Below are 26,591 nucleotides of genomic sequence, written 5' to 3' on the forward strand. Positions count from 1 at the left end.
GAGGCTGCTCAGGTGAGTTTCAAGGCTACCACCTTGGCCAGCTGTGTGTGGTACTCAGTCTGCATTTCCCTGACTCCTCTCTGCTCTCTACCTGGAGACAACCAGAACCTGGTTGAGCACAGTGAGATGGCTCTGGACACTGCTGAACAAGTGCTGCCAGCATGTGAGCAAGCAGGCTCAGATAGCAACAGGAGTAGCTCCACTTAGGGGAAGGGAAAGTAACCTGACTGCAGGGGTGAGATTCTGGAGGGAAGAAAAGGGCAGGAGGAGGGGAACAAACCCAAATAATAAGCATTATTGACTTCACTGACTTAAGACACAACCCAGCCTGTGCTGTTCTGCTGCTTTTATCACAGGACAGCTTGCCATTTTACTTGACCTTCACTTCTTTACAGGTAGAGCCTAAAGGCAGAAGTGGTCTGTGACTCTGTGGCAATGCCAGAGAGGAAGACAACTCCTTGACTGTTCCTTACCTGCATGTGGTTTGATATGTTTCCTTTCTGGTAATGGTAAAAACCATGAAGCCCAACTGCTAGAAGTCACCACTGCCTGCCCCTCTCTTCAAGTTGCTCTGGTCAGTGCAGCTGCCTTAGGGGAGGCTTCAGTCACTGCTGTGGCTGAGCGCTGCTGCTCCCATGCAAATGTAGCTGCGATAAGAGGTCCAGGGGCTGGGGGACAACAGCTGCATCTTCCATGGAGCGCTGGGTGCCTCTGGGTGGAGGTGGGAGCTGCTGGAGCAAAGCATTAGCATCTTTTGCATGTGAATGTCCTGCATTCCTGGAGGGGGTGGGGGGGGAAGGGCAGAGAAGAAGAATCTCTATTCAGGGCCCAGGACCACACAGGGAGCATCTTTAACTTTTTTGTATTTAATCAGTCAATCTACTTTGACTTGAGGGATGTATCAGCTCTTGTGCTCCCTTCTTTCAGAAAGGTGATCTCTACCCACTCTTTCCTGTTTTGTGCCTTTTTTTCTTATTCCTAATTATTTTTAAACTGCCTGTGCTCCTACCTGAAGACAAGAGGGGTGCCACCTCCTCCATCAACAGAAAAGCTATTGAAAAAGTCAGTCATTGAAGAAGTCAGTCATTACTCCAAAAGCCTTGAAAAGTAGAGAAGCCAGTTAACTAGCAGAAGATGGAACAGTAGTAATTCAAGCTTTCTGCTGTACTGCTTCATGATGGATAGCTTCCTGCTGAAGGGCTGCATGCTTGTGCTCATTCTACACCTTGCACATTGTTTAATAAAATTACTATTGTTCTTCTGTCAGTTGTTGCTTGTTTGTTCAAGATCGTGGTGGCAAACCCAGGACTGTCCTGCTGCCTCCCCTCTCCTGCTCACATTTCTCACCCAAATGGCTGCTTGGAAAAGTGACCTTCTTTCTGGTGGCTGCAGGCAAAGTACAATGCCAGCAGCACAGGGAGATAAGGTGTTATCCCAGCTCTAGCCTCGAGATTATCTGGGCAAAGTCTCAGAACAGCTGAGATGGCATGAAAGGGCCAGAGAGTGGAAATTAGATGAGGTGCCTGTGTTCTGTGCTGGGCTCTGATTAACGTGATTGGGTGCAGTCCCAGGGCAGAATGGCTCATCTCTATTCCTAGGCCCACCATAAGCGACCAGAGGGTCCTTGCCCCATGCTGCTGTCTTATAGCCTTGGAGTTTGAGCTAAAAGGCAGAAATTTTTTATAAAAGGGAGTATTCCTCTGAAGTGGAGACTGCTTTGAAAAAAACACACACACCCCTGACACCCCACCCCCCCAAAAAACCCCCCCACAAACTACTCATCCTTTTTCTTAAAGCACAGCACACTTGCCCTGTACCCCCACCATTACACCTTCCTTTAGGACAAAGGAAAACTAGGGCAAAGGAAAGAAAAAAAACCACCACCACCAAAAAAAACCCAAACAAGCCCCCCTCACCCCCCAGTGCAGCATCTCCCAAGACAACAGCTGTACCCTGGGCCCAGGAGACTGCCCTAGCTGGCTCATCCTCTATCCTCTTGACCACAAAAATGAGAAAGGGGCACAGACTGGCTTTTTGCAAAGGGTGGTATGTACTAATTATATAACAACTAAATGACAAGTGACTACAGCTTGTCAGTGGACTGCAGCACAACATCTGGAGCTGTTAAGGGCCTAAGCATCTCCTTCCACCACGATCTCTTCAATCCTGTGACCTGCTAACTTTTAAGGAAAAGAGAAAGATGATTTGAAAGCCACAGATAAGATTGGGGCCTTGCCATATTAACATTAGAGATGTGCTATTTCCACTTAATCATAATAAGGAGACAACTGGAAACTTGGGAGGGAGGGGCAGGTGGAACACAAATGCCTTCCACCTTTGGCTAAGACCTGTAGGAAAACAACAAAAAGAAAACCCTACAACAAAATACACAATCCTGTTTTCCTTGTAACTAAGATCATTCACCTGCTTATTTTGCCCATCTGTACACCTGTCCCATGCTGTAGGGCAGGGGAACCTTCAACTCCCAGCTGCTGCAGGACAGGGGACACTAGCTACGTCAACATGGCACAGTTGGGCAAAAGCCTCTCTGAGAAATACAACCCCATTGTTCATAATGTGTCAAAACCCAGCAGCCATAGATCATACACAGCACAGCAGGACTTCAGGTAAACGGGTCACTTCCCTCCATTATATCCTCTTCAAAAATAACAGAATTACACACTTGGTTAACCACTTCTTTTTGGTAAATAAGCTGCCACTCGCATTCAAAACAGGTACCAATCTCCCTTCGTCGAAGTTATTTCATAAACACATCCAAGCATACCTTTTCATTTACGTGTTTTATTAAAAATTTACAGAAATGAACACACTCCAGCAATTGGGGTATGCAGGTGTCCTAGGTTAAAAAAAATATACAAAATCCCAAGCCCTCAGAGGCAGGGCAGCAGCAGGTTGAAGCACGACCTCACTTCCTTTGCACAGTGGTGAAAGCTGGCATCTGAATGGGCTGGATCGAGTGCACTGGCTGGAAAACAGGCTTCTTCCGCATGTCCGAGAGTGTTTTCACAGAAGGGAGAAGCTGATTTCTCTTGATGATCTGCAGTGCCAGCTGTGTGTTACCTACAAGACAACTCTGGATTAAAAAAAAATAGCTGGAGACATTGACCTTTTATCTCAGAGCTGGAAAATGCCAGAGCACCACCTACATTCCTGAAGGGCACCTCTTTTCTCATCCGCATAGCAAGACTACGTCTCACACAAAACCCCCACATAATGGGACATCACAGACAGTAATGCAACTGTCAAGGGTGTATATAAAACATGTTTTAAAAAGAAGAAATCTGATTCTCAACTGTATGCATGGCCCATCAAATAAATACCAATTTAAACAAAACTTATTCTTTGCTAAAAATTAAACCTATAACGTTTTGGGAGAAAACTCACTAAGTTCTGAAAAGACTATCATTTTTCCCTCTTATCAAATACTTTTATTTCACTAACGTTTTAGTTTCTGAAGAGATGCATCTTTTTGTTGCCATTTATATAACAAAAAAAAAGGTTTTAGCTCCTCTAGAAGGGAGTAAGAGACTTAAATCCCATTTTCTCCTCCCTTCTGCTCTGTACTACTTTGTTGCTGAAAGAAAGGTTTCCAAACTTCCAACTTCTAAAGATGTTTCTAAGCAAAGCTTTGTAGAAGTCTCCATTCTCAGTACAAATGCTCAAGTCCTCTGCCTGCAGCACAGGACAACTGGAGGGGAACAAGCACAGCGAGCATTTCACAACACTTGGATATTAAGCCCCAAGGGGCACAGGTCTGCAACCAGGGCAGCTGCACCAGTCTGCTCATACTGCAGAACTCGAGTCCCATCTTTCCAGTTGCCCATTTTGTAGAGAATTTTTTCCATGCAGACACAGTGAACCTTCAAAAGGAAGGGGTTTGGAAGACAGCGTTACGGATATTACAAAGCTTTGGTACAATACTTGCTACACAGGCCTTGACACAGCTTCTTTGGGAAACCTGGATTGCAGGTTTTTTCATTAAAAAGCCTTTCAAGCCCTCTTCATGCTATAAACCTCATCAAGGGTTTTCCTAAGCCTGTCAAAGACTACTCATTTCTGGGCAAGAGGTGTAAGATTTCAGCTCAGAGGATGAACTTTGCGGACTTCTGGAGTGTATAAGAACAGGATGGCAATAAACAATGGAAATGAAGGTGTGGATACATAGGTCTATAACAGTGTAAAATGGACATGGGGCCTAAATTGGCAAATATTGGCACAACTCTATAAAGACTAGAAATGATGAGTACCACCTTCCTCTCCTTGTATCCCAAATGTAGGTCACGGAACGTTTCAAAACTTACGAATTTGTTCTAACATTTTGCCTATGAGGGTTATCTGCAAACTTCAAGAAAAAAAAACCCTAAAATGTTAAAAGTACCAAATCACATTTGCAGCTTACATGTTAAATTAGAGTTTCTAATGTTGGGAAAAAAACCCCCACCAAACACAAACCAAAAACACACAACAAAAAAACCAAACAAACAACTCCTTACCATTCTGTAATTCAAGATATACAGCCAGCAAAATAGCCTCTGGAGGGATCTCTTTGGGGTGGATCAGCGAAGCAGCCTTATTGAAAAAGGAGAGCGAGGAGAAAAGCGCTTAAGAGAAATATCCAGCTCAAAGAAAGTGCCACTTGCCAAGACTGTTACTGCCGTCTTAGCTAACAAAAACTCCCCCCAATTAATAAACTAAGATAAGCTTTTTCAAATTAATTTTTTCAAACTAATTATGCATGCAAGGGGAGACAAAGATTATCTGCCTTTCAAGATTGCTTCACACTAATTAGCAGCACCATCTGCTGTATACTTGTGTTAATACGAGTCTGTAATTCTTGGGCCAATCTACGGTGGGCTCCTGATGAGATGACAGGCGAAGAAAGTAACCTCCACTGCTCTAAGGATTGTTTATTAGCTTTCCATTTACAAATATTCTTCAGTTATGAAGTCAAGGAGTTTATTGTAGATGGAGACACCTACTATACTTTACATCCACAGATGGCCTTACACGTGTGCTATAAAGCCCAAGCACAGACACCTGCCCAATCCTAAGCAGCTTCAGGAGGAAAAATAGCAAGACAACTGCCTTAAGCAGTTGAGAACTTCACAGAATTTGAACCTGTTCACCTACACAACTACTAAGAAGAAGTTTGGAAGACTGCTGTTTCAACTTGCAGCTCAACAATGCATTTGAGGAAGGAAGTATATTTGTTCCTAAAACCGTCTCAAGCTTTGTTTTTCATACCTGATGAAGACACTTTCGAGCTTTGTCATATTCACTCCTCAAGCAGTAAGCACTTCCGAGGTTAAACAACATCATTGTTCGTGCCGATGTGACTGAACTAGGATAACACTGCGGGGTCTGTTTGCCAGCTGCAATTAAAAAAAACAAAAACACGTTATTTTTTTCTTGCACTTTTATTCCAAATTGGCCAAATAAGTTCCTGTACTCTGCTGAATGCAGTGACTGGTACTTACAAGATTCCATTGCTTCATTCTCTCCTTTGTCAGAACCTACAAAGAAAAAAAGCCACAAAACCCATCATCAGCCATGAGCTTTTTATACTATTTTTGTGATAAGCTTTAAAAGATAAAATTGACTTTTTTCTTCATGGTCTGACATTAAAGAGGGACAACACAGTAGTCTGCTCAAGAGCTTATGCCACTTAAGACTTCCTATCTTTAATGTTCTCCTTTTAGCTTTGCAGATGAGTATAATGAAGTTTAAACTGAAGACACATCACTGAAATCAGAGTTAATTATACAGATGGGCTCTGAAGTGTTTTCCTGTAACAGAACACACACACTGCCAACTGGAAGCACTGCAAGAAGATTAAGATACAGATTGACTAAATTCTCCCCACTCATCTCTTTCACTAAATGCAGTAAGTACACTTCACTGGTACTCCAAAGCTGGTTTAGAGACTAAAAAGCTGGAAGGGAAGGTATGAAGCCCAAACTTCACCATAATTGCATATTTAGCAAAAGCAGCTTTCAAAAGTTACCTTCAAACAAGCCAGAACGCTACAATACACAGTTGTATTTATGTTACAGAACTAGGCACTTCAAAGGAATGACAAACGCACATAAGACAAACCAAACACAAAGTAGGAACTAAAGCCAAGAAAACAAAACCACAGCAACAAAACACAACCAAAAAACCCCAAGCAACCTACAGTCTTAAAACAAGGTGTCTTAATCATCATTAGGTTTGTATATACAAATTTATAGCAGGAAGACAGCTGAAAGCATAACTAGTTCTAATGAAGTATGGATTCATTAACCTTGATCCTGCTCATTTGAAGAGATCCCGAGGGAAACATCAGTGACGTTCTCGGGGTTCAAGTGAGTGATGGCATCAGATATTCTGTCTAGAGAGATGAGAGCTTCTGCTGCATACAAATGCCCAAGAAACCTGCAACAGCAAAGGGTTAGGTACAAATGTCAGTGTACCAACCCCCTCAATTTGTTATGCAAGACAAACTGAATGCAGTTTTTAACACAAGCACATGAAAACTGTTACTTGAAACACTTGCATGGATGCTAGCTTGCTTAGGAAGTGTTGTCATAATACCCAATTCTGCCATTACTGCTTTTAGGCACTGATGTTGTGAAAAAAATCTACACCTGAGTAATGACAATCAATTCATGCACAGGAATTGCCATTCCAGAAAGATAGTACCTTGGTATAGTTTTATCTCTGAGAATTAAAAAAGAAATACTTAAAAAACCACCCTGGGATCTTGATACATTTATAATTTGAGGCGTTAAGTGACTTGACATTCAATAAAAGTCAAACTAATTCTGTGAGATAGCTGCACTTCTAAGGACAGCAGCTATACAGGCCTGTCCGTGGGGCACAAACACCTTTCCAACTGCAGGTTTTGCAAAAGAATTAAGCAAGCTTTCCTTTTCAACTTTGGAAAAGAAGGAATCCTGTCACATCGAGAGTGTAGTTAGTTTGCAAATATTTAATCTAAAGCAAAAGTTGAATGAAAACTTCACACTTGTTCTAAGCAGCTGCATACAGTACACTTCAAACTGCCTGTGTAGTTGGTTGTAATGAATTACAAAACATCAGGTAAAATATTAGCCAATCATCCAAAGTAACTGCTGCAATTTAGATCTGATACAGCAAACATAACTTTCTACATGCAATTTATTTCACTTTAGAAAACAGGAACAGTACAATGCTCCCAATCTGTACAAAATCCTAGTTTCCTGAGACCAAGATACATAGTGCTCTGCCTTTGCAAAAAACTGTCATCTGCATTACATGATGGTAACACCGCCTGCACAAAACTGTGTTACCTTGCAAACTCCTCCAAAATCTTGCTTATACAATGACTGTGCAAAAAGATGAGCTTCTGCAGTAGCTCGAAGCATGTGAGCCAAAGAATTTAATTGGCACTGACCACTTTAGAGTATGCTGCCAGCATATACAAATAAGTACAAATTAGCTTGCTTTCTACAAGTACCTTACCAGTTCTGGAAAAGATCATTTTTACTATAAAAACCTCTGCTATTTTTTTATCTTCTGTATGACACAGGAATTAGATGTACAAACAAGGTCAAAAGGATGGGGCTAAAGCTGCTTTTTTTTTATTGGCAGAGATGTATGAGAACTGCAGAAACAGAATAAGCTTTGAGTATCTCTCCAAAAAAAATACAGTACCAAATAAAGAACTGAAGAAGAGAAACTCAAAACCAGAACCTATATAAGCAACAGTAGCAGGTGGAGCGACAATTTGGCACCCCCAAGAGCGGTTCCCTACTGACTGAGCAAACTTTCCCTGCCAAGGCTGTAGTTCCACAAGCTTCCAGCAGCACGCTGGCTTGGGCTGACATTGACCACCCCCAGCTGCTCAGTCATGCCCCTCCTGCTGTGCCACCAAGAGCATGGGCAGCCCCACAGCACATCAGAACAGAGAACGGATGGTCCTGCATGGGACCCATAGCTGGAGATTAACAAACAGCACCAAAAGCAGCGATAGAGTCCAAATTACATGGAATTTGTACACAAACGAGGGGACTCACGTTCCTGTGGGTCAATGAACACTTAGTCAGGGCTTCAACAAGAACAGAAGCAGACCAAGCAACTCTTTGGATCAGATACAGAATTGGCAAGCAGCTACAGACATTGGAAGCTTCAACTCAGAACTTACCAGCAAAAAGCAGGGCTGAGAAAGAAGAAATGACCAAATCAGACTTACTTAAGAGACCCTGACAGCTTTGGTTGCTGAAGAAGTTTATCTGCGTGATTCAATGCCATAAGGTTATCACCCAAAGCCAGAGCCACGTAGGCACTGCACGCAAGTATTGAGCACCTGGAGGGAAAAAGAGAAAGAAAAAAGGGATGGGGGGGAAAGCCAATAAGTTAAATGGAGAGTTCTGTGATTCCAAATGCAGCTGTTCAATTTATTTCTTGTTAAGTGCTGAAGAAATACATCATAAACTTTCAATAATGTATTTGCATCAAACAATGAAGTAAAGGAGCTAGTGTTTCATTATTTATGGCCTCAACCGCATTCTCTGAATTAGGAGATAATTACATTGTGTTCTACCAGTAAAAAACAACGACCACTGTGCTGTGTTCAGTAAGATTTTGCAATTTCGACCATAAATAACAGATTAAAAAAGACGGACCTCGCCACGTGTCATGCTTCTCATAGAAAGACTCCATTTCTCACCCTCTTTTTATTCTTTTTGTCGTGCACTCTCGTTTGTACTTCCCTGCACTCCCCTTTTGCTGCAGCAAGGGGTAGCAGATTTGTAGATTTCTATGATATACAATCTACAAACACGTAGTAGCAATCAATTAAGTTGTAACATATTTCACTCTTATGTTGTACAATGTTTGCATACAGGAGGACAAAACACACTGCAGAGTTTTGGCACTTCCAGTTTTGTGTTCCAGTGAGAGTTGTAATCCACTGCCAAGACTCTGATGGACATGTGGCATTTTGTTGCTGTCACAGACTTTATCTTTCCAAAACCACAAAAATCACTGACAGTTCCGTAATGAAATCTGAACTACTTGTATTTTCCATCTTCAAACAATAACCCCACATCAGGATACCATCATTAGACCAAGCTTCACACTTTGCAGTAACTTCCCCCCTCCTCCCCAAATGCAGCCTTTGGGGCTATTTTCCACTGCGTAAGACATTGTCCAGCACAGGCTGCCTTGCCCTCTGGGCACAAGCCTCTGCCCACGACTCCTTGCTGTGAGCACAGACCCTGTCCTTCTCCGGGAAGCTCCTCTTAGTGGGGTCTCATGTCGGAGCGATGGGAGGAGAGCCTTCCACTCTGCCGCTGGTAGGTGGGCTATTACCACGCCAACCTTCTGGCAACTGTCAAGCCCACTTTTGGTCCAGCAGTAAGTCATGTAATTCATGGCAGGACCTGGGGTGCCTTTATTCCCCTTTCCCAGGAGGCATGCTCCTTAATTATGCGCAAGGAGGATAAGAAACGTCTCCAGTGTTTCTGTCCCTACCCCCACTTCCTCTCCCCCATGCCCAGATGTCACATCAAATCTGAGCACATACAAAAGCTTGAGAGAGGGAGAGGAAAGCTTCTCCAGCTCAAATCCCAAACCTAAAATATTTCTGAAAGGTTACGACTGCGGAGGGGGAGGGAATGGGGAAAAAAGAAGAAAATCTCTGTAATGACAGCCTGCTTCTAACTCGCCTCTTTTCATCTCTGCCTAAGGAAGCACAGCTTTTAAACCAGCAGAGATGCGAAGCGTCACCAGCTAAATACCCTTAGACACAAGTCAAGGCCTGCAGAGTTTGTTGCTACTGCCCTTTACATCATTATTTTTACTTCTGAAAGTACAAATTCAAACACAAGATGCACTCCAAACACATGATAGGTAAGTCCAGCAAAATTGCCACCTACTCCTCTGCTCTAAGGACTCGCTGTTTAAGCTGTGTAAGAGGTGGTGAGATTCTTCAGCAACAGCCATCTAAAGAAAAGGAAAACATTCAGGTTTGCTTCCCTGCAGTACTGTTCTTGTGCACTTGGGTCCATTGTTAACCAGCTAAACCAAATGCTCAGGAGAGCTGACAGCTAACCGGAGCAGAAGAATTGCACCACAAGGGAAAAGACAAACTAGTTTTTCATCCCGGTCAGGATTCTGACAAAACTCCCCAGGTCGCCTTTGAGCACAGCAGACTTCCAGCATCACTGAGCCCCTGCATGCCCTAAATAAAACTGCCTTTGCACTAGGAAAAAGAAAAATGTTTTTTTAAACTGCCAGATTATGTCAAACAGCCTCTTGTGCAGGTCTGGGCAACAAGATTTGTCAGCCCACACTGACCATACATTTACAGAACCCAAACTCTACATCTGACTTGGCTTGTTTCTCAGGCAAAGGGCGAGCCAGAGCAAATCCAGTTTTTCAAAACTTACCATCAAGGCACCAAACATGGCACTTCCAAACCATTTAGAGAAAATAACTGATATAAAATAATTTAAAATAGCTAACCGAACACAACAGTGGATATAAGCTCTCTACTTTTCATGTTTCGGTGCAGACAAAGCAATCCAAAATATTAAGAAATACAGAATGCAGACTGTGCTTACTCAATGGGGAAACACAGCACCAGCAATGGGAAATTGGGGAGAACTATGTAGTGGAACAAGAAACAGCTACAGGTGATAATAATTTTAAATATGCTTGCGGCATCGTGACAGGGCCAAACAGACCAATGCAATCTTTAAGTGGACAAATAAGGCAATACTGGGTAGGTGTGGAGAACAGACAAGGTATATTGGTGAGCAATGGTCGTCCCAACAGTATTACCTGTGAAATTATTAGCAATGTCAGTGATGCTCCTGGAAATACTAGGATATGCACGCTTCAAAAATACGTAAGTAAATAAAATAATTCAAGCATAGCGATGGGCTGGAGAGGGCCAATGGAAGTGTCAAAAGAAAAAAAGATAAAGTTGATCACATGCCTTATAGTAAGGGCTTGCAGTTCATGTCTATTCAGGACAAAGCGGCTGATCAAACTATCCCTGTAGATGCTTTGAAGAGGAAAATAAACATTTTCACAGGAAGTTGCTCAATCTAGGGAGAAAAGGGCTATAACAACTTCTACAATACCATCCACAAAATTTTTCAAAGTAGCACTGTGATCTACCAGAACTCCTTTACTCTTGGTGTATGGTAACAGTGTTGGGCTCTTCTGGTGTGGTGAAACAACCACAGGCTGAGAGCAGAGCAGGGGAACAGGCTTCTCAGAGGATGAGAAAAAGCAAAGAGCAGAATTGTTTAAAAGAAACACAGAAGAAAAATCTGGAGTTTCTACTTCCTATACATGAATTCTCAGCAACATTTCACCTCCTCAGACTTCTGCTTTTTGCTTTTAAAACCTTGCAATTCAATTACTGCTTGTTATGAGAATAGTCTGTTCAACCAATTTGTGCACAGGTACCAAACAATACATATGACAAGCCTTTTCTACATGGTATTTTTAATTTTTAAGAACTATTGAGAGGCAAAGTCAGTCAGTCTTTTTAAACTCTTATTAGGATGTGCAACTCTAAAAATAATGAAAAAAGCAAGCATTTAAGCTCCCCATTTCAGTTCTAGAAGCAATAGAGCTTTTTCAATCCAGTGACTTAACATGGAAAAACTAAATTGAATAGACACCTGGTTCCTGAGGAGAATACTTGCCAACATTCAGTATTTTTTCTTACTTTTCTCTGACTAGACAAGAATTTTAATTTTTTCACTTATATCCTTAGTGAGCAAGGCAAGTGGAATATATTAACATTTGAATGTAATGTATTTTGCTTTTCATGGCTATCTGCAGAAAAACTGGAAGTAGGTTTAGCAGAATTACTCTCTATGGATGTCTAGTCCTCTGGATTTAACCACCAAAGCAAGTATTTCCAAAAAAAATAAAGCAATGCTTTTCCTTTCCTTATATGATGTTCTTTACCAGAAGCACCGTTTTTCCTGACATGTTGTCAGGTGTCATCAGTAGATAACAACAGCTGATTGCAAAAGAAAAGACTATGGATTTTAAGAAAAACCAACACAATGTGACACCACATAATTTTTACATGTGGCAACCACACATCAGCCAGGAGGAAAAAGAAAAAGACAAAACTAAAAAACCACCACAACCAACCCACATCACTGTTTTCAGTTCAGTACCTTCTATTTCAAGTAGCAAACCCTTGTACCACTTCAGAATAAATGATCAAGGTCTCAGTAATGTCTCCTCACAGATTCCTGCTAAATTGCTTTTAAGTGAATCCAAGTAGATTTGCTACACATAGTGAAGCAAAGTAAAGGTTAAGCTTGTCATTATAAAACACAGGTTACCTGGGGTTAGGCTGGAACTGAGTGTTTACCCAAGAGTTTAAGTGGGAAATTACTGTATGCTTTGTCTATAATGGAAGCTTAAATCATATTTCTTATTTCTAAACAGGTGCAAGCTTTACAGTGACAGAGATCTTCAGTGGGGTGGCAGCCACCTGAAATAATTAACATTGCCAGCAAATTATAATCTTGTTGGGGAAAAGTAAAGAGGTTCCAGATAACATGATATTTATTTAGACACATGGGAGTTATTCTGTTTGGAGAGCACTCAGACTGCTAAACAAGTAGTTTAGGGACCTTTGAGAACACAAAAATATCTACAGTCAAATTTTACCTATGTTCTTCCATGGTGAGAAAGTCAAATGCCCGGACAGTTTATTTTCTTTCTATTTTATGAAAACTGTGGACTTGATCCTGCTGAAAGGAGCACCATTCTCATTTGAAAGCAGCATAGCTGCTGTTACCTCTTCCTTTTTTTTTTCCATCCAACAAGCATATAATGTTGTGGGGGCTGAATTCCAAACTAGCCTTATCCAGGCCTTAAAGGGAAAAGGGACCATACAGTAATTCCCACCAATCACAACAGCCATTCTCAGGTTTTTAGCTTTGCCATTTATAGGACTTGATTTTTTTGGTTTTGCCCAATATATGATACCAAACTTCTAAGAGTGGGATCAAACAGACTGATCCACCTTCTGAATTGAAATTCTGGATGCTTTCTATTTGTTTGGACTCAAAGCCCAGAAGAAAGGAAGCACGTGAATTTTATTTTATTATCCTTATATTAACAGCTACAATTCAATCTTGCAAGTGCCTAGAAAAAAAAAAAGCTAGAAATGACTCCAGAATCATAGCACAGTTTTAAGATGAGGCTCATTTAGTGATGAATATTTTATATTATTTAACTTACCTTAAATTTTCTAATTCTTGTTTCTTCAAAGGCGAAGAAGGTGGAGCTGCAATGAATTTATCCCCTTCATGACTCTTATTGCTAGAATAAGAACAGTATTAATTATTAAGAGTGACTGGAAATAATTAATTAAAAAATTCTCAGTGTAATAAGCATTGATATTTATTCAACCCATTTAAAAGGACAGCAAAAATTCTATCGCCTAAAAACCAGGGAAACGAAGAGAAGGAAGGAGGAGAACATTTGCTGGGAAGGATTTGACTGACAGACCAAACAACCCACACCGTTCTTCACAACCTTAAGCTATTTTTGAGGTTTAATGTAGAATGAGAACTTGAAACTGGAGAGACACCGAATTTGCTGCATTTGTAGCCTCTCTTCTTTTAGCCTGTAATAAAAGCAGTAAACTAGTTCTCTCCCTAGACATCTTGAAAACTAATTACACATATATTCTAGAACTAACCCACAAAGTGCTACAGCTTCTTTAGACTTCCAGCTCCCCTTCTTTTTAAGTTATTGTTTCAAAATGTCTTTTTTTAAATAAAATTCCACTTTTAAAGAATTCTGCTCGGCTTTTTTTGAGGAGCAGGCATTTGCTCTATTTAAAAAGTATGCAACTTTGCTCTCCAATAAGCTGAGAAAAACTCCTTCTAGCATGAGAATTGAAGGCTGACAGATGTACCCTAAAGTTTAGAAACAGATTAAAAAAACAACAACAACAAAACCTGGGATTGAAACTGAGTCTGTCCACTTAACAAGAAATTTTTAATTGATGGTGTTTCATATCTGTTCATTACAAACAGGTACAATAACTCCAACTTAGACCTTCAAAACAGATAGCAACTACTCCAAACCTGTACTCAATACTGGTATAATGTATATATTTCATGCCTCTGACAAAAATTAGATTAAAAAAATACCCTTAACCACTGAAAGTATTCACTGTTTTCTTGTGAATACGAGCAGAATCCGCCTCGAGTCAGCCTGCTCAATTAGTGGGATTTGCTTCAAAACCATCCTGTTCAATTAGTGTGATTTTCTTCAAATGCCTTATATGTTTTACTTGCTCTCTCACAGAAGGTCCCTTGTCAGAAGGGACAAATCCTTAGAGATTTCAGAACGTGACACACGAATTCAAGAACAGCCTGCTTTGTTGCTGGACGTTTTGAAATTCGCAATGACCACTGGGAGAGATGAGGGAGTCTTTTTTCTTTCAAGCTGAAGAAGCATCTGGTTTTGAAAGCAGAAGATAGTAGAGGATCCTCCCATACAGAGCATGTTTTCCTTTTCCCACTCCTATAAAAGCAAATGAAAACCTCCCCAAAATAAAACAAAAAAAAAAGAGGTCTTGTTTGAGGCAAGGGCCACCTTAGTGGGTCCCATAAGCTTAAATTTTAAGTCTCGCTTAAACCAGAGAAGCTTCATCTCAATAGGCTGCATACAGCTTCTTAGGGAAAGTTGGTTCACAATCTTCAGCCTCAGTAAGGAGAAAAAAACAAACAAACAAACAAAATCACAAAAAAATCCTAAACCAAACAAAAAAAAAACAACCAAAAACCCCACAACAACAACACCTCATCATACAAAAACTCCAGACTTTTATAAATTATTTGGTCAGTTGACAGAAAAGATTGTCATTGGAAAAAAGTGTTACAGAGAACAGCCTTCAAATACTGTTTTAAATATTGCAGCCACTGACTCCCAACCAGAATATATGGGGATGTACCTTGTGCCTACACAACACATGTGCAGTAAATCCTCACAAATGGATCTTCTTAAAATTTATCCGTACTTGGGTCTGACAAAAACATTGTGCTTTCTCACTCTCTCAGCAGTTAAAATTTTAATATAGCCACTTTTTCCAGATCAGTTATTGTAACTCTTCCCTTCTCAAAATGGTCATTAATGAACATGCAGGCTACAGCCAAATTGACTCTTCAAAAGGAAGTTCAGAACACATCAACACAAAAGTTAAAACGCCTTCCTGCTATTTAACATTTGACATAAATTGTCTACAAGTTACTTTTTCTGAAGCTTTAAGAAAAAAATATATTTTTCTTAAACTCTTTTTTTTTTGTAAAATACAACTTACTAAGCAATAGCTTTATGCTGCTTTCCTCCTTCTAAAACTGGTTTCCCCTTTCTAGTCTAAAACAAATACAACAAAACATACTAGGGCTGATGAACGTCAAATCTGATCGTGGGGAAATGTCTACAACTGTGTTGCTAGACATTTATATATTGAATCAAGTGCATGGCGCACATGCACACACACACAAAATCACTGTAATGTGAAGCTTCACTTATAATCAGAGAAATATCAATATGCACTGCGGGAGGGTGTGGGAAAACATAACATATGCAGCATAGAAAATAAGATGGCCAGTGAAAAAAAGAATTTCCCTGTCTAATTTATTAGTAGTTAGGAATGGTAGGAATCAACTCAGTACTTTATTCTTAAATTTAGCATAGCAGCAATTAAAACAATGAACAACTAACCAGCTTCCTTGGATCTCCCAACCACGTTAGGAGAATTTACAAATACGTTATTTTTTCTGCTGCCCAAACAGGACAGGCAGCAGCCACAGACTGTCAGCCCAGAGTTACTTTGGTCAAAACGGTTTATATGCAATTCTGTTTACCTGCATGTTTCACTGCTTTCACTGTTTTCTGTATTTCCCCCCAGCTGATTACTGGTTTTGGATCCATTTTCCTGCTTTGACTCCTGCTGATCTTCTGGCAGTAGCAGCAAGGCATTTCTTAGACAAATCGCTGCAAATTCCATACTGGCTACAGGTATTGCTGAGGACTGCCCGTCACTTAAAGAGACACAGAAGTTAGCCAGTGAGTAGCAAACCTACTAAATTTAAAAAATGAAAGCAGAGCTCCAGAAAGACCTGAAAGCAAAAAAACTTTACCCTAGAAAAAGATAAATAATGTTTTAATAGATATACATCTAATTTATCAAGACTTCTGTATCTTGCTATTTTTACATATGGAAAGTACAATGCAATGCCCAAATAGAGTGGGCAGATTCAACTACATAATTTCAGTGAGTTATCTTGTTTTACTTGACTTCACCTCCTGAAGCTTTACAGAGCAATTAGATTCTTCCTGCACTTTTCTAAAGTGAAGACATTATATATATATATATATATATATATATATATTTTAAGTGAGAAAAAAGACGACAAATTTTGATAACTGGAAATAGGAATTTCAGAGAAATCAATTTTAAGCTTTAATGGCCTTTTTGGTTACAATGAATACACAGTTAAGCCCTCTGCTGGCCATCATAGAGGAGGCATCCAAATGATGTTTAAGTAGGGCTAATCAAACTTTGTGTGTCTCTCTCTTTGCTACATTAATAATTCCAAAAGGAACAGTTATTCCATTACAGTTTAAAAAACTCCTGACAAGCAGATACGTATCCTTAACAAAGCTATGATGACAAAATAAAGAGCAGATAGAAAACATACTTACTTATAAACAACATTCTGTATTGACTGGGATGCTAGGACTATCTTACGGTGGTAGCCTTGACCTACTATAGATTGCACGATTCCTTTTTTGCTGGGAAGCCCTTTAGTCTCTTGTTCTGATGTCTAAAAGGAAAAGGAAAACAAACAAACAAAAAGACTAAAATATCAAGGCTCGTGAATGAAAGCCTGACAAAATAAGTGAAAGCTGGAAGACTTTGAACCCTGCTAAAATGTAAGAATTAATAGTTTATATGGGTACAGTTTTAAATCTTGGGTACCGTGAAGGATTAGGCACCTTCTATTGTCTTTGTGTTGCAGAGGGATTTTACTGCACACAGTGTAACCGCAGATTAGTGCTGACAGCTTGTCCGATAGCCTACTGACCTAGTTTCTCCTCTGTTTTGAAAGCAACAGAACAATGAACCAAGTAATATTAAAAGAACTGCTAGGATATCTAAAAGAAATCATATGATCAGCCAAGTAATATTCACTGTAATACTTGCCATCTTTTCTCCCTGCTTACACAGCTTTCAAAGCACTCTCTGAAAAAGCTGCTCTCAAATCCTTCCACAGGGAGCATGAAGCTGAACTACAACATATGTGAAGTTAAATTTTGTTTAACAGATTTTTGAGTATATAGACATTCTGGGGGTCAAACGAACTTAAAGCACCATAACTGGCAGTTCCAAGAACTCTCTCTACAGCATATTTACCGGGGCTTGTTTGTTTTACCATGAGCCATCTTACTACCTTTGTTGGTAAGTGAAGTCAGTGATGAAAAAAAAATCACAGCTGTAAGGAGAAACTTATTCTAAATCTGTATTTTAAATAGCTATCACTATTCAGAAAAAATTATTGGAACCTATTGTGAAGAACATTGATGCTATAATGGCATTTACTGTCACCAAAAATACACACAATGAGTTTGGATATGAAGCACATATTTTGGAAAAGATGTTGAAGAATATTTCAGAAAGGGAATCATCTTTCATCTATATTTTATAAACTAAAACACTAAAGCAGAAGAAAATTAGCTTCAATGAAATTAGTTTTCTATATGGTGTTCACAGCATGTATACATGAACCCATACTTAGATAACATGCAATACCATTGCAAATTGAGTTACAAGGTCAAATTAAACACACTATTGATTTTAGGGCCCCATTTGTCATGTTGCAAATCTATCTTATAAAGACACCTCCCCTTTGCCTTTAATATTAACAGCATCCAAAGTTAATTTTTTTTCTTGTAAGATTACAAATTTAGGAAAAAGCAAGCTTGTTTTGTGACCTGAACACAAGCTCCCTGGTATATGACACAACATCACAACTGTAGGAGAAGAAAACTCCGCTTCAAAGAGCCTGGTATGAGCCACTGCTTGGGCTGGTCTGTAGTAAACCAAGTGCCCCATAAGGGTCTGTTTTTTCCTCTTCCAGACAGCTAAACACTGCCCTTGTAAAGAAAATTCTAGCTTTGTTTTTTGCCACAAAACCTACGCTAATCCAGTCCCTCATACCCAGTTTTCCACCAGAGATGATCAGCTGTGTCTTCTTTACCTATGTGTGATTTGTAACCAGTGGGATAGACAGAGAAAATTGCAAAATTCAAAAGCTGTTCTTCCTGCACTTGCCAGGCTTCATAAAACTCAGAACTACCTGACAACACCTAGCACATACATAATGGAAGTCAGTGAGGTTTTGACCAAACACTCCTGAAACTTCAATGCTGTGAAATGGAGATACAAGCAAACTTCATCTATAAAGCTATAGATCTGCAAATATATTTCTTAAAATTTTCTGAAATAGAGACACCAAAATAATGTGCACCATTGAAATTCCCAGGTGTAACTTTATAGAAGAGCAGCTCTAACAGCCACTTAAGTGCTTTTGTTTCATCTCACATCAGTTTTTGGAATAGCTGACTCAAATTTTTGTGAACTTAGAAAAGTCAACTAAACACTGGGTCTCAAGACATTGTTTCTATGGCGTTTTTTCTCCACCTGTTGTAGCTTCAGATTAAACATGCAAACACAGATATACACAAAAACAATTAATCTGGATTTCCACAGAGGTGTTGCAAAATCAGGCCTTTAAAATGCAGAGTTCGATCCAAGGTATTACTTCTTCCTTTCTCTGATCACATGTATTTCATAACTACAGTCAAAATAATGAATCTGCAAATCTACTTACCCCTTTATTGGCAGCAATGCAGCATTCTGCTATTCTCAGCCAAAGACGAGGGTTTGAGTGATAAACCTGGACTGCCTCAATCAGGCACTCAAAGGCGGCTAAGGGCCTCCCAATATGCAAGAGCTGAATTCCACAATTGTAGAGCAACTCATACCGTTTGTTAGTCAGTAGCGTACACATGGGTCTCCCCGAAAATTTTTTACCTGCAGAAAACAATTACATCACATTGGATGTGCAGCTCAGGGGAACAGACGACATAACTCTAGGAGGAGGGGGGAAGCTATATGAAAACCCCAAAACTATGAAGACCCACCTTTCATTGCAGAAATTCACTGGTCTCCCTCTGTAAATAAATTCCTACCACATGAAAGCTGATACCAAAGACTAATTGTATTCTTAGTAAAGGTTGAAGTACATTAAATGCTAGCCACTTTATTCCTTGTTGTTCAAGCTAAATGTTATTTAATGATTGAATTCTAGATTTGTGAGAATACACATCTTTGTTGCTTATAGAAATTACAGAAGAAAATAATTTTGCTGTTAAAAAGCATTAAAAATTTTCTGTCTTCACACTGGTACCTAAGACTGGACTTAGGTACAGGGCCAGGGGAGGAATAGGAGAACAAAATGTATGATAATAACTAGATTTTAACAAGAAATGAAAAAAATAACACTTCATCATGAAATCATTTACTTGGAAGAGAAAAAAACCTTAAGAAAACTTATTATAATGTTCCTTTTTTCTTCCTTTTGTATACTTACAACAAAAGTATATTGATAATACTAACCATAAAACTAAACAATATGTGAAGATTTCTCATACAAGTCTGAGCATTGTTCAGTAAGAAAGTTTGAGAAACTCGTTATCTTCCAAATGCTAATTTAATGGTATTGCACTCCACTTTTTTTTAAATTTGGGAGATACAGAAAAACATGCACTTCAAGTCCTGACGAAACTGCCTACTGTCTGCAGGACTATTAGTAACATCTTTAAGGATGCACAATAGGTCACAGAAAATGTGGTCATATCTCCCTGACTGATGGTCAAAGACTACAAATGAGAGAGAGGTAATTGCCCCAGCCCCATGGCACAAAGAAAACAGCAGAAAAAGAACATATTTCATCATCATCTGTTTCTGCCAACAGCAACTATACTCTGAAATCCAGTTACAATCAAAATTCTTACCTTCCTTATCCTGTCCTCTGCAAAGATACAGAACAAGAATTTCGCTGACAATTACTGGAAGCTTCTATCCTCTCTTTTATTAATTCACCCACCCTCTTCTACCATCTGTTTTCATCTCTTAAAAGCCTTACCTGGATCTGAGCTGCCCATTCCTAGCTGTGCACACGCATTATCGTTTTCTTGCAAGGCTTTTTTAAAGTAAAAAATTCCTAAATTGTGCTTCCCCATTGCAAAGTGGATGCAGCCAAGATTGTTCCAGAACATACACCTTAAGCATTCACCTGAGAGAACAGCAAAAGATCATTTTCATTAACTGAAAAATGTCACTGAGCCCATAAAATGTTCCAACTGGTCTTTCATGGGTCAGCACATTATGGTAGCGTATTAAACATGTTCTTCAGCAAGATGTTTGTGGATTATACAGTTACATCCCTGCCTCACAAGCATTTTAATAACCTACATTTCTGTAAACAATTCTGATTCTTTTGGACAGTTGACCTGAAATTACCTATATACAGGCATCCAGATTTCCAGAGCTTATGCATCAGATGCTAGGAGAGCCACATATAAAGCCAATTTGATAGACTGCAAGTTGAAGAAAGTTCACCTGGAGGTTCTCCTAGTATTTAACATACAAGCACTTCAAGTTTTGTAACAGATGGCTCTTGTAAAAAAGAAAATTCTCGTATTACGTTACCTGCCTAAGTTTTATAAAATCAACACATTTGTCAACTAACCATACAAGCAGGAAATGCACTCTCCCCTTTCTAAATATATTGTGTTCAGGTAACACTGTAAGAAGTTCCTTCTAAACAATAAAGGACATAAAATTAAATTGCTGGCTTATCTGCTGGTAACTGAAGCTTTACAAGGTTACCACTAGATAAGGAAAAAACAAAACAACACTCTAAAAATTCAAACAACAAAGAAACGAACCATTAAGAAATTAACCACACATGATTTTAATCATGACCTAGGTAGACAATTAAGTAAACATTCTACTGTGCAAAAAAGCTAGTGCAAAAGTTATATGATAATAAAACATTCCAGAAAAATAAGTTATAAAAGGAGTTTTAAACATAAAAATTGTTGAAAAGATAAGTTCCAGTCAATTCTAGAAGTGTCAAAATATGCCAGAATAGGCATTATGGCAAATATTTTTAACGTTTTCTATGAAATTTATCTGTAAATACAGAAGTCTACAAAATTTATTCAGTCTTGTGATTTTCAGGGCCAACTCTGTGACTTCTATCACCTAATTGCAACCTATGCAGCAATATCTGCTAGATAAAAGATCTTACAGCATAATAAATTAAGACTACTATCACAAAACCAGCACTGAACAAAACAGTAAAGAAATTCAGTAGTTTTACAGTGCAAGTACTTTTTGAAATCCTAACTCTCTATTGTCACAAGACAGAACTTTCTCTCTGGATTTTTCAATTGATGTTTTAACAGTAAACTAAAAATCTCAAATATATTTAACTAATACCATATACAGTGAATGTATATATACACACACAGCACACAAAAGTTATTTATGTACTAAAAATATGCATCTAAAAAAGTATACATATTTATGTGCTATTATATCTCTGTGCATCTGTATACATCAACGATTTCTAAATACAAAACTTAAGATGGCATACAGTAAAAGTCAAACCTTTACACTTCATGAAACATCTGTTTCCCCCCAATATTAATTACAACTGCTATTGTTTCCTCCCCAAGTACAACCTGAAATCTCATTTCTAGATCTAGCACTTTGCTTTGTTTCATGTCTTGATTTAGAGTCCCAAATATATACCTTACAAATATTACACTTACATCTTCACAAATCCATTTTCTTAGACAACCACTGCATTGTCTAGAAGAGTGTTACATGAAGGAGTACAATAAGTAAGATGAAAACATATCCAGCATACAAATCCATGATATTCAGGACCTACTTAAGTAATCATTAATATGCTTTAAATCAATATCAATGAGTAGTTCTATTATTCTATAAATTTCCATACTTGCAGGATGAAGGTTTTCAATTTTACCTGTTTTCATGAAGCCTGGATGTTCAGCAATGTTTGCACTGTTTAGAAGTTTCACCGCTTTACGATAATTGCCCCTCAAATATTCAAAATTACTTTTAAGAAAGAGAGAAGGAGCTGACTGTGAAGGAGAAAACAATAGTTAATCGTCTCTTGTTTCATGATTTCTACTGCTAGCGTTAAATCACTTCACAAACACCTTGCCCCTGCTGCCATTTTAAAAATATATGGACTTAGGCCTTAATGCTCTCGTGAAGTAGCATTTCTTCGTTGAACACATGACGAGCACTCATCTCCTCCAGACCACAAAACTACACACACTCTTTGTCACTGCTCTAAAACCCAATATTATTCTAGACAACTCGGTCATGGCCATGGCTAAACACAGAGGATCTCCTTTTTGTTTAAGAGGATCTTTCTCCAACCTGTCTTCTAGCACACTCCTCCCCACGCTTCCCTCCCTGGGGAGTTCAACAAGTTCCTCCTGGGCTGTGATCTTCCTGGTCTGCCAACAGAGACCGCATGGTCCAGAGGGATTTCTGTCAAACTAGCAGCTGTTGAGACTGGCAACAAAAAGGAAGTGCTCTCCTCCCATTCCCTGCTCCTCAGTTAATGCAGAATTTATCTGGGATGGTGGACGTAACTCTGAGTTGAGAACTCCTATACAAAAAGAGAAACTGCTTTCTAGCAAGAAGTAAGCCTCTGAGAAACTTCAACAAGAAGAAAAAAAACAACACACAAAACCAAAACTGCATATCCTAGAATCAATCATTTTATGAACTGGTTTAAAACACCAATGACATCAGAAGCTTGTAATACCCATAACATTTACAGTAAACTAAAACTTGTTTTGTGCTGCTTAAGTTATAAACCAAACAGAACCTGTTTGTTGTAGCATTTCACTGTTATTTTGGTATCATTAACAACAAAGTGCATTTTTTCTGAGCAACTGAAAACAGTACAAATAAGAAAATTCTATATTGGTTACACTTACAGAAGAGATTACAAACCTAACTGACTATATAAAGCATTATTTCAGACATTCATCCTCAATAAGACCCTTCTTTGCAAAGAAAGTTGGCAAATTCAGTTTTAAAACTGAAAACAGATTAGAAAAACTATAACCTTAAGAATACTTACATTCCCAGCTGTATTCATAACAGACTTGATCTCCCTTTTGCATGCTTTTAGTGACTTCATCTGAATATAGGCTCTCACCTTATACTGTTAAAAAATTAAATTTGTTAAACAAAAAACAATCAATAGTGCAGGTTTGCAAGATGAACTATATCTAGACATTTATTACAGAGTATTTTACATACATCTTTAAAATAAATAGTAAAAAGCTGTCCAAAAAGACTTCCTAAAAAAGAAATTCTATCCAGACTTTCAACAAAAAATTTATAGGTTTCATATTTACAGAAGGCAGATGCACATATTGTTCAATGCTCAACAGCTACTCTATATTCAAACACAGACACTAGAACTTATAATCACAAACTAATTAATATCTTAATTCCAGACATTTACCTACTAAACTGAAAATACCATAAAGTATGTGTTGATAAACAAACATTTTGTTTCTTCACATATTTTTCTGCAGAACACTACAGTGAAATAAAACCTCCGCTGATTTAGAGTATTTGAGGTCTAACAGGTATCAAGTCAGTGCAGCTAACTGCAGTTTAAAAAATTATAAACTGCAGAGATTTAAATTGTTGTTATAAATCATATGCGGACACTTACCTGATGTATCTTAGATTTAGCAACTTCTATTAGAGCTCCACTTTCAGCTTTTTGATTTGAAGAATCTTTATTTGTATTATTACCTGACTGAATGTCAAACAAAAAAAAAGTGTTAAAGTGTTACTGTCACTTCTTAAATTCAGTTCACCAGTTCTTTCATAAGCTATTTTCATCAGTCTCACACAAAAAAAAAAAGAGTATTTAACAGTACAAAAAAAAATACACATCCCAAATACTGTAACTTGAGCTTAACAATCAAAATCCAAGAACAACCACACCAGCCTATGAACAGCAGAATCCTGTATTAACATTAGTGTTATGCTATATTGCTCTGCAGTTAAGGTATTTTAAGAGGATATGCACATTCTACAGTCTCTCTTTAATATTTTCTTCAGTAGAATTACTATATACTCAATGATAAAACATTTTAAATAAATTGTGACCCTGTTCACTTCCAAGCCACTACTCATTCTACTGATTTTTCCAAAAGACACGTGCAAAACATTTCATTTGAAAGTACACCTTCTACTTTCAAATACTATGCAAGAGATGCTTGATTCCCCATACTATGGTATGCAAGTGCAATTCCTCTCTGACACTGAGTTCCCTTTCAAACTTAGGATCTCATATGGTCATAATCCAAGACAAACAAGGAAAACTACATATATTCGGCCCTGAAGATAAGCATCTTTCCAATGCAAGTCTCTGACTTAAGAAATACTTCTCAGCCCCATGGGAGTAAGAGAATAGGGTGAAAGAGAGGGAATAAACAGCTGCTGTACAAAATTAACTCAGTTACCAAGATGTATAAGTTGCTGTGTGAAGTTACAAGTGATCTAACAGTTTTATAATTCAAAAGAGTAATTTTGGATTGAGTTAAAGCATAGTTCTGGTAAAGACTTAGTGGCAGCCGTATAATTCTATGCTTACCTCATTTTTTCCATTCTTGCTGTTATTGTTGCCCTGTGAAATCATTTTTTCCAGAACGGCAAGCAGATGCAAGGCTTTCTCAGCTTGGTAAGTTAGCAGGTACAAGTCTACAAGCAAGAAGCACACAGCCTGGGCAAACTTCTCTTCTGTATAAAGCAAAGAAGGCAAAATTGTTTTACGGCTCTAACACCAATCCTTCCAAACATGAATGAAGAAAAAGAGTTGTTATAAAGTGCATCTTTACAACATTATAAGAAAAATCAATATATCACATAAGGAAAAAAATGCAGACATCTACATAACGGAGATAAGTACGTATACTGAAAAAGGCATTCATTCAAATGGCATCAGCATAAAAGCACAGACTAAAGACAGCTTATCATGTACTTCATGTCTACAGGTTTTTGAGAATTGGTTTAAGCAGATCAGCACCCAACATTCAACATCTAAACAGACAGATGGAATCACATGCATATTCTACAGAACTTGAAAGGATTTTGTACAAACACATCTTTGCTTGGCTAGCTTCACAAAGTCCCAAACAGGCATATTGAAAACTGGGAGGAATTGAAGTAGAAACACAGTAGTGTTTACTTAATTTATTGACACACACATACATCTTTCAGCGTTGCCACCCCTAAAATGCAACAAGGATTATGAGGTTATTTCATACAAGTATTGCAATCCAACTTACATAGGGTGCCATAGCTCATAAAAGCTGGAGACTTCATTTTCAGGTATGAGCACATACAATTATGTGTGACCTAATGCAGGTCTTTAAAAATGTGAGTGTCCTGACAAACAGACACCCACCCATGAAGTTGCATGATGACTCAAAATACTAGATTTTAAATAAGGCTGTAGATATTATTTATTTGAATACCTTTTTAAACTTGGAAAAATCAATTTCTGCTTCCTTATACTTGTCTGCTAAATGCTTCTGAAGCACCTTCCACCCAAATTCAATTTTTGTCCTTGATATAAGGAAAACATATTTTTCATTCTGAAGCCTACCTCCTTTTTAGAACCATATTAGGCAATTTTATAAATCAGTTGTCTGATAGTGAGAAAGATGGAAAGATCTTTCCGTAATTATTGCATGAACAAAATTCTTCGTTCTGTCTACATACCGAAAGGCTCTATAAACTGGTACAGCTTCTCCCCAACTGATATAGCCTCAGTGTACTGACGCAGATGATACAAAATAACTGCTTGATTGTAGTACAGCATGCTATTCTCAACATCATCTAAACCATCCATTTCTTCAACAGCAGAGTGAACCTGAAAAGAAAACAAACCAGTCATTTCATTAAACTTTTGATACCCACGTTTTTTAAAAGTGACAATTATTAAAATAAAGTAATTCAAAGGTCTAAAGATAGGTCAGTAAGAGTTATAAGCGAATAAACTTTTTTTCCGGATGTATGTTGAACAACAAAGAATTACAATGAAATAGAAAGCTGTCAATTGAGTAGTAAAGTAACATTTTCACTTTTTTACTATTTCACAAACTGTTTCAGGGTAAGGAACTTTCTATAACAGGTCTTTCTACAGTTACAATCTCTGAAATTCAGCTTCAGGCCAATGTCAACAAAAACTAAAAATGTAGCTATAAAAACAGCATCCTAAATGATTAAACACACTCAGAGGTTTAAAACTAAAATTACTTTCTTATTCCTTTATTTAATCTAGGGGGCAAGGGGCAGAAGTTTTATTCTTATTTCATTAGAAGATCTTGCCACCATT

At 38.4% G+C, this 26,591-nt stretch overlaps 1 protein-coding gene across 1 annotated transcript in view; it reads right to left on the reverse strand.

Moving 5' to 3' along the window:
* Positions 1-2,797: 2,797 nt before the first annotated feature.
* Positions 2,798-26,591, reverse strand: part of CNOT10 (CCR4-NOT transcription complex subunit 10) — a 32,511-nt gene continuing 8,717 nt past the window's right edge. Inside the window, exons 4-19 of the mRNA XM_080339084.1 lie at positions 25,976-26,126; positions 24,846-24,991; positions 23,916-24,002; positions 23,310-23,393; positions 22,173-22,290; positions 20,259-20,408; positions 18,942-19,144; positions 16,753-16,874; positions 15,912-16,088; positions 13,270-13,350; positions 8,234-8,347; positions 6,305-6,435; positions 5,499-5,534; positions 5,266-5,393; positions 4,515-4,590; positions 2,798-3,081 (exon numbers count right to left, since the gene is read on the reverse strand). Coding sequence (XP_080195210.1) covers positions 2,927-3,081; positions 4,515-4,590; positions 5,266-5,393; positions 5,499-5,534; positions 6,305-6,435; positions 8,234-8,347; positions 13,270-13,350; positions 15,912-16,088; positions 16,753-16,874; positions 18,942-19,144; positions 20,259-20,408; positions 22,173-22,290; positions 23,310-23,393; positions 23,916-24,002; positions 24,846-24,991; positions 25,976-26,126 — 1,959 coding nt within the window. The 3' untranslated portion in view covers positions 2,798-2,926. The remainder of the gene's footprint in view (positions 3,082-4,514; positions 4,591-5,265; positions 5,394-5,498; positions 5,535-6,304; positions 6,436-8,233; positions 8,348-13,269; positions 13,351-15,911; positions 16,089-16,752; positions 16,875-18,941; positions 19,145-20,258; positions 20,409-22,172; positions 22,291-23,309; positions 23,394-23,915; positions 24,003-24,845; positions 24,992-25,975; positions 26,127-26,591) is intronic.

The sequence above is a fragment of the Nesoenas mayeri genome (assembly GCF_963082525.1).
Source record: "Nesoenas mayeri genome assembly, chromosome: 2".
In the NCBI taxonomy this organism is placed as follows: Eukaryota; Metazoa; Chordata; class Aves; order Columbiformes; family Columbidae; genus Nesoenas; species Nesoenas mayeri.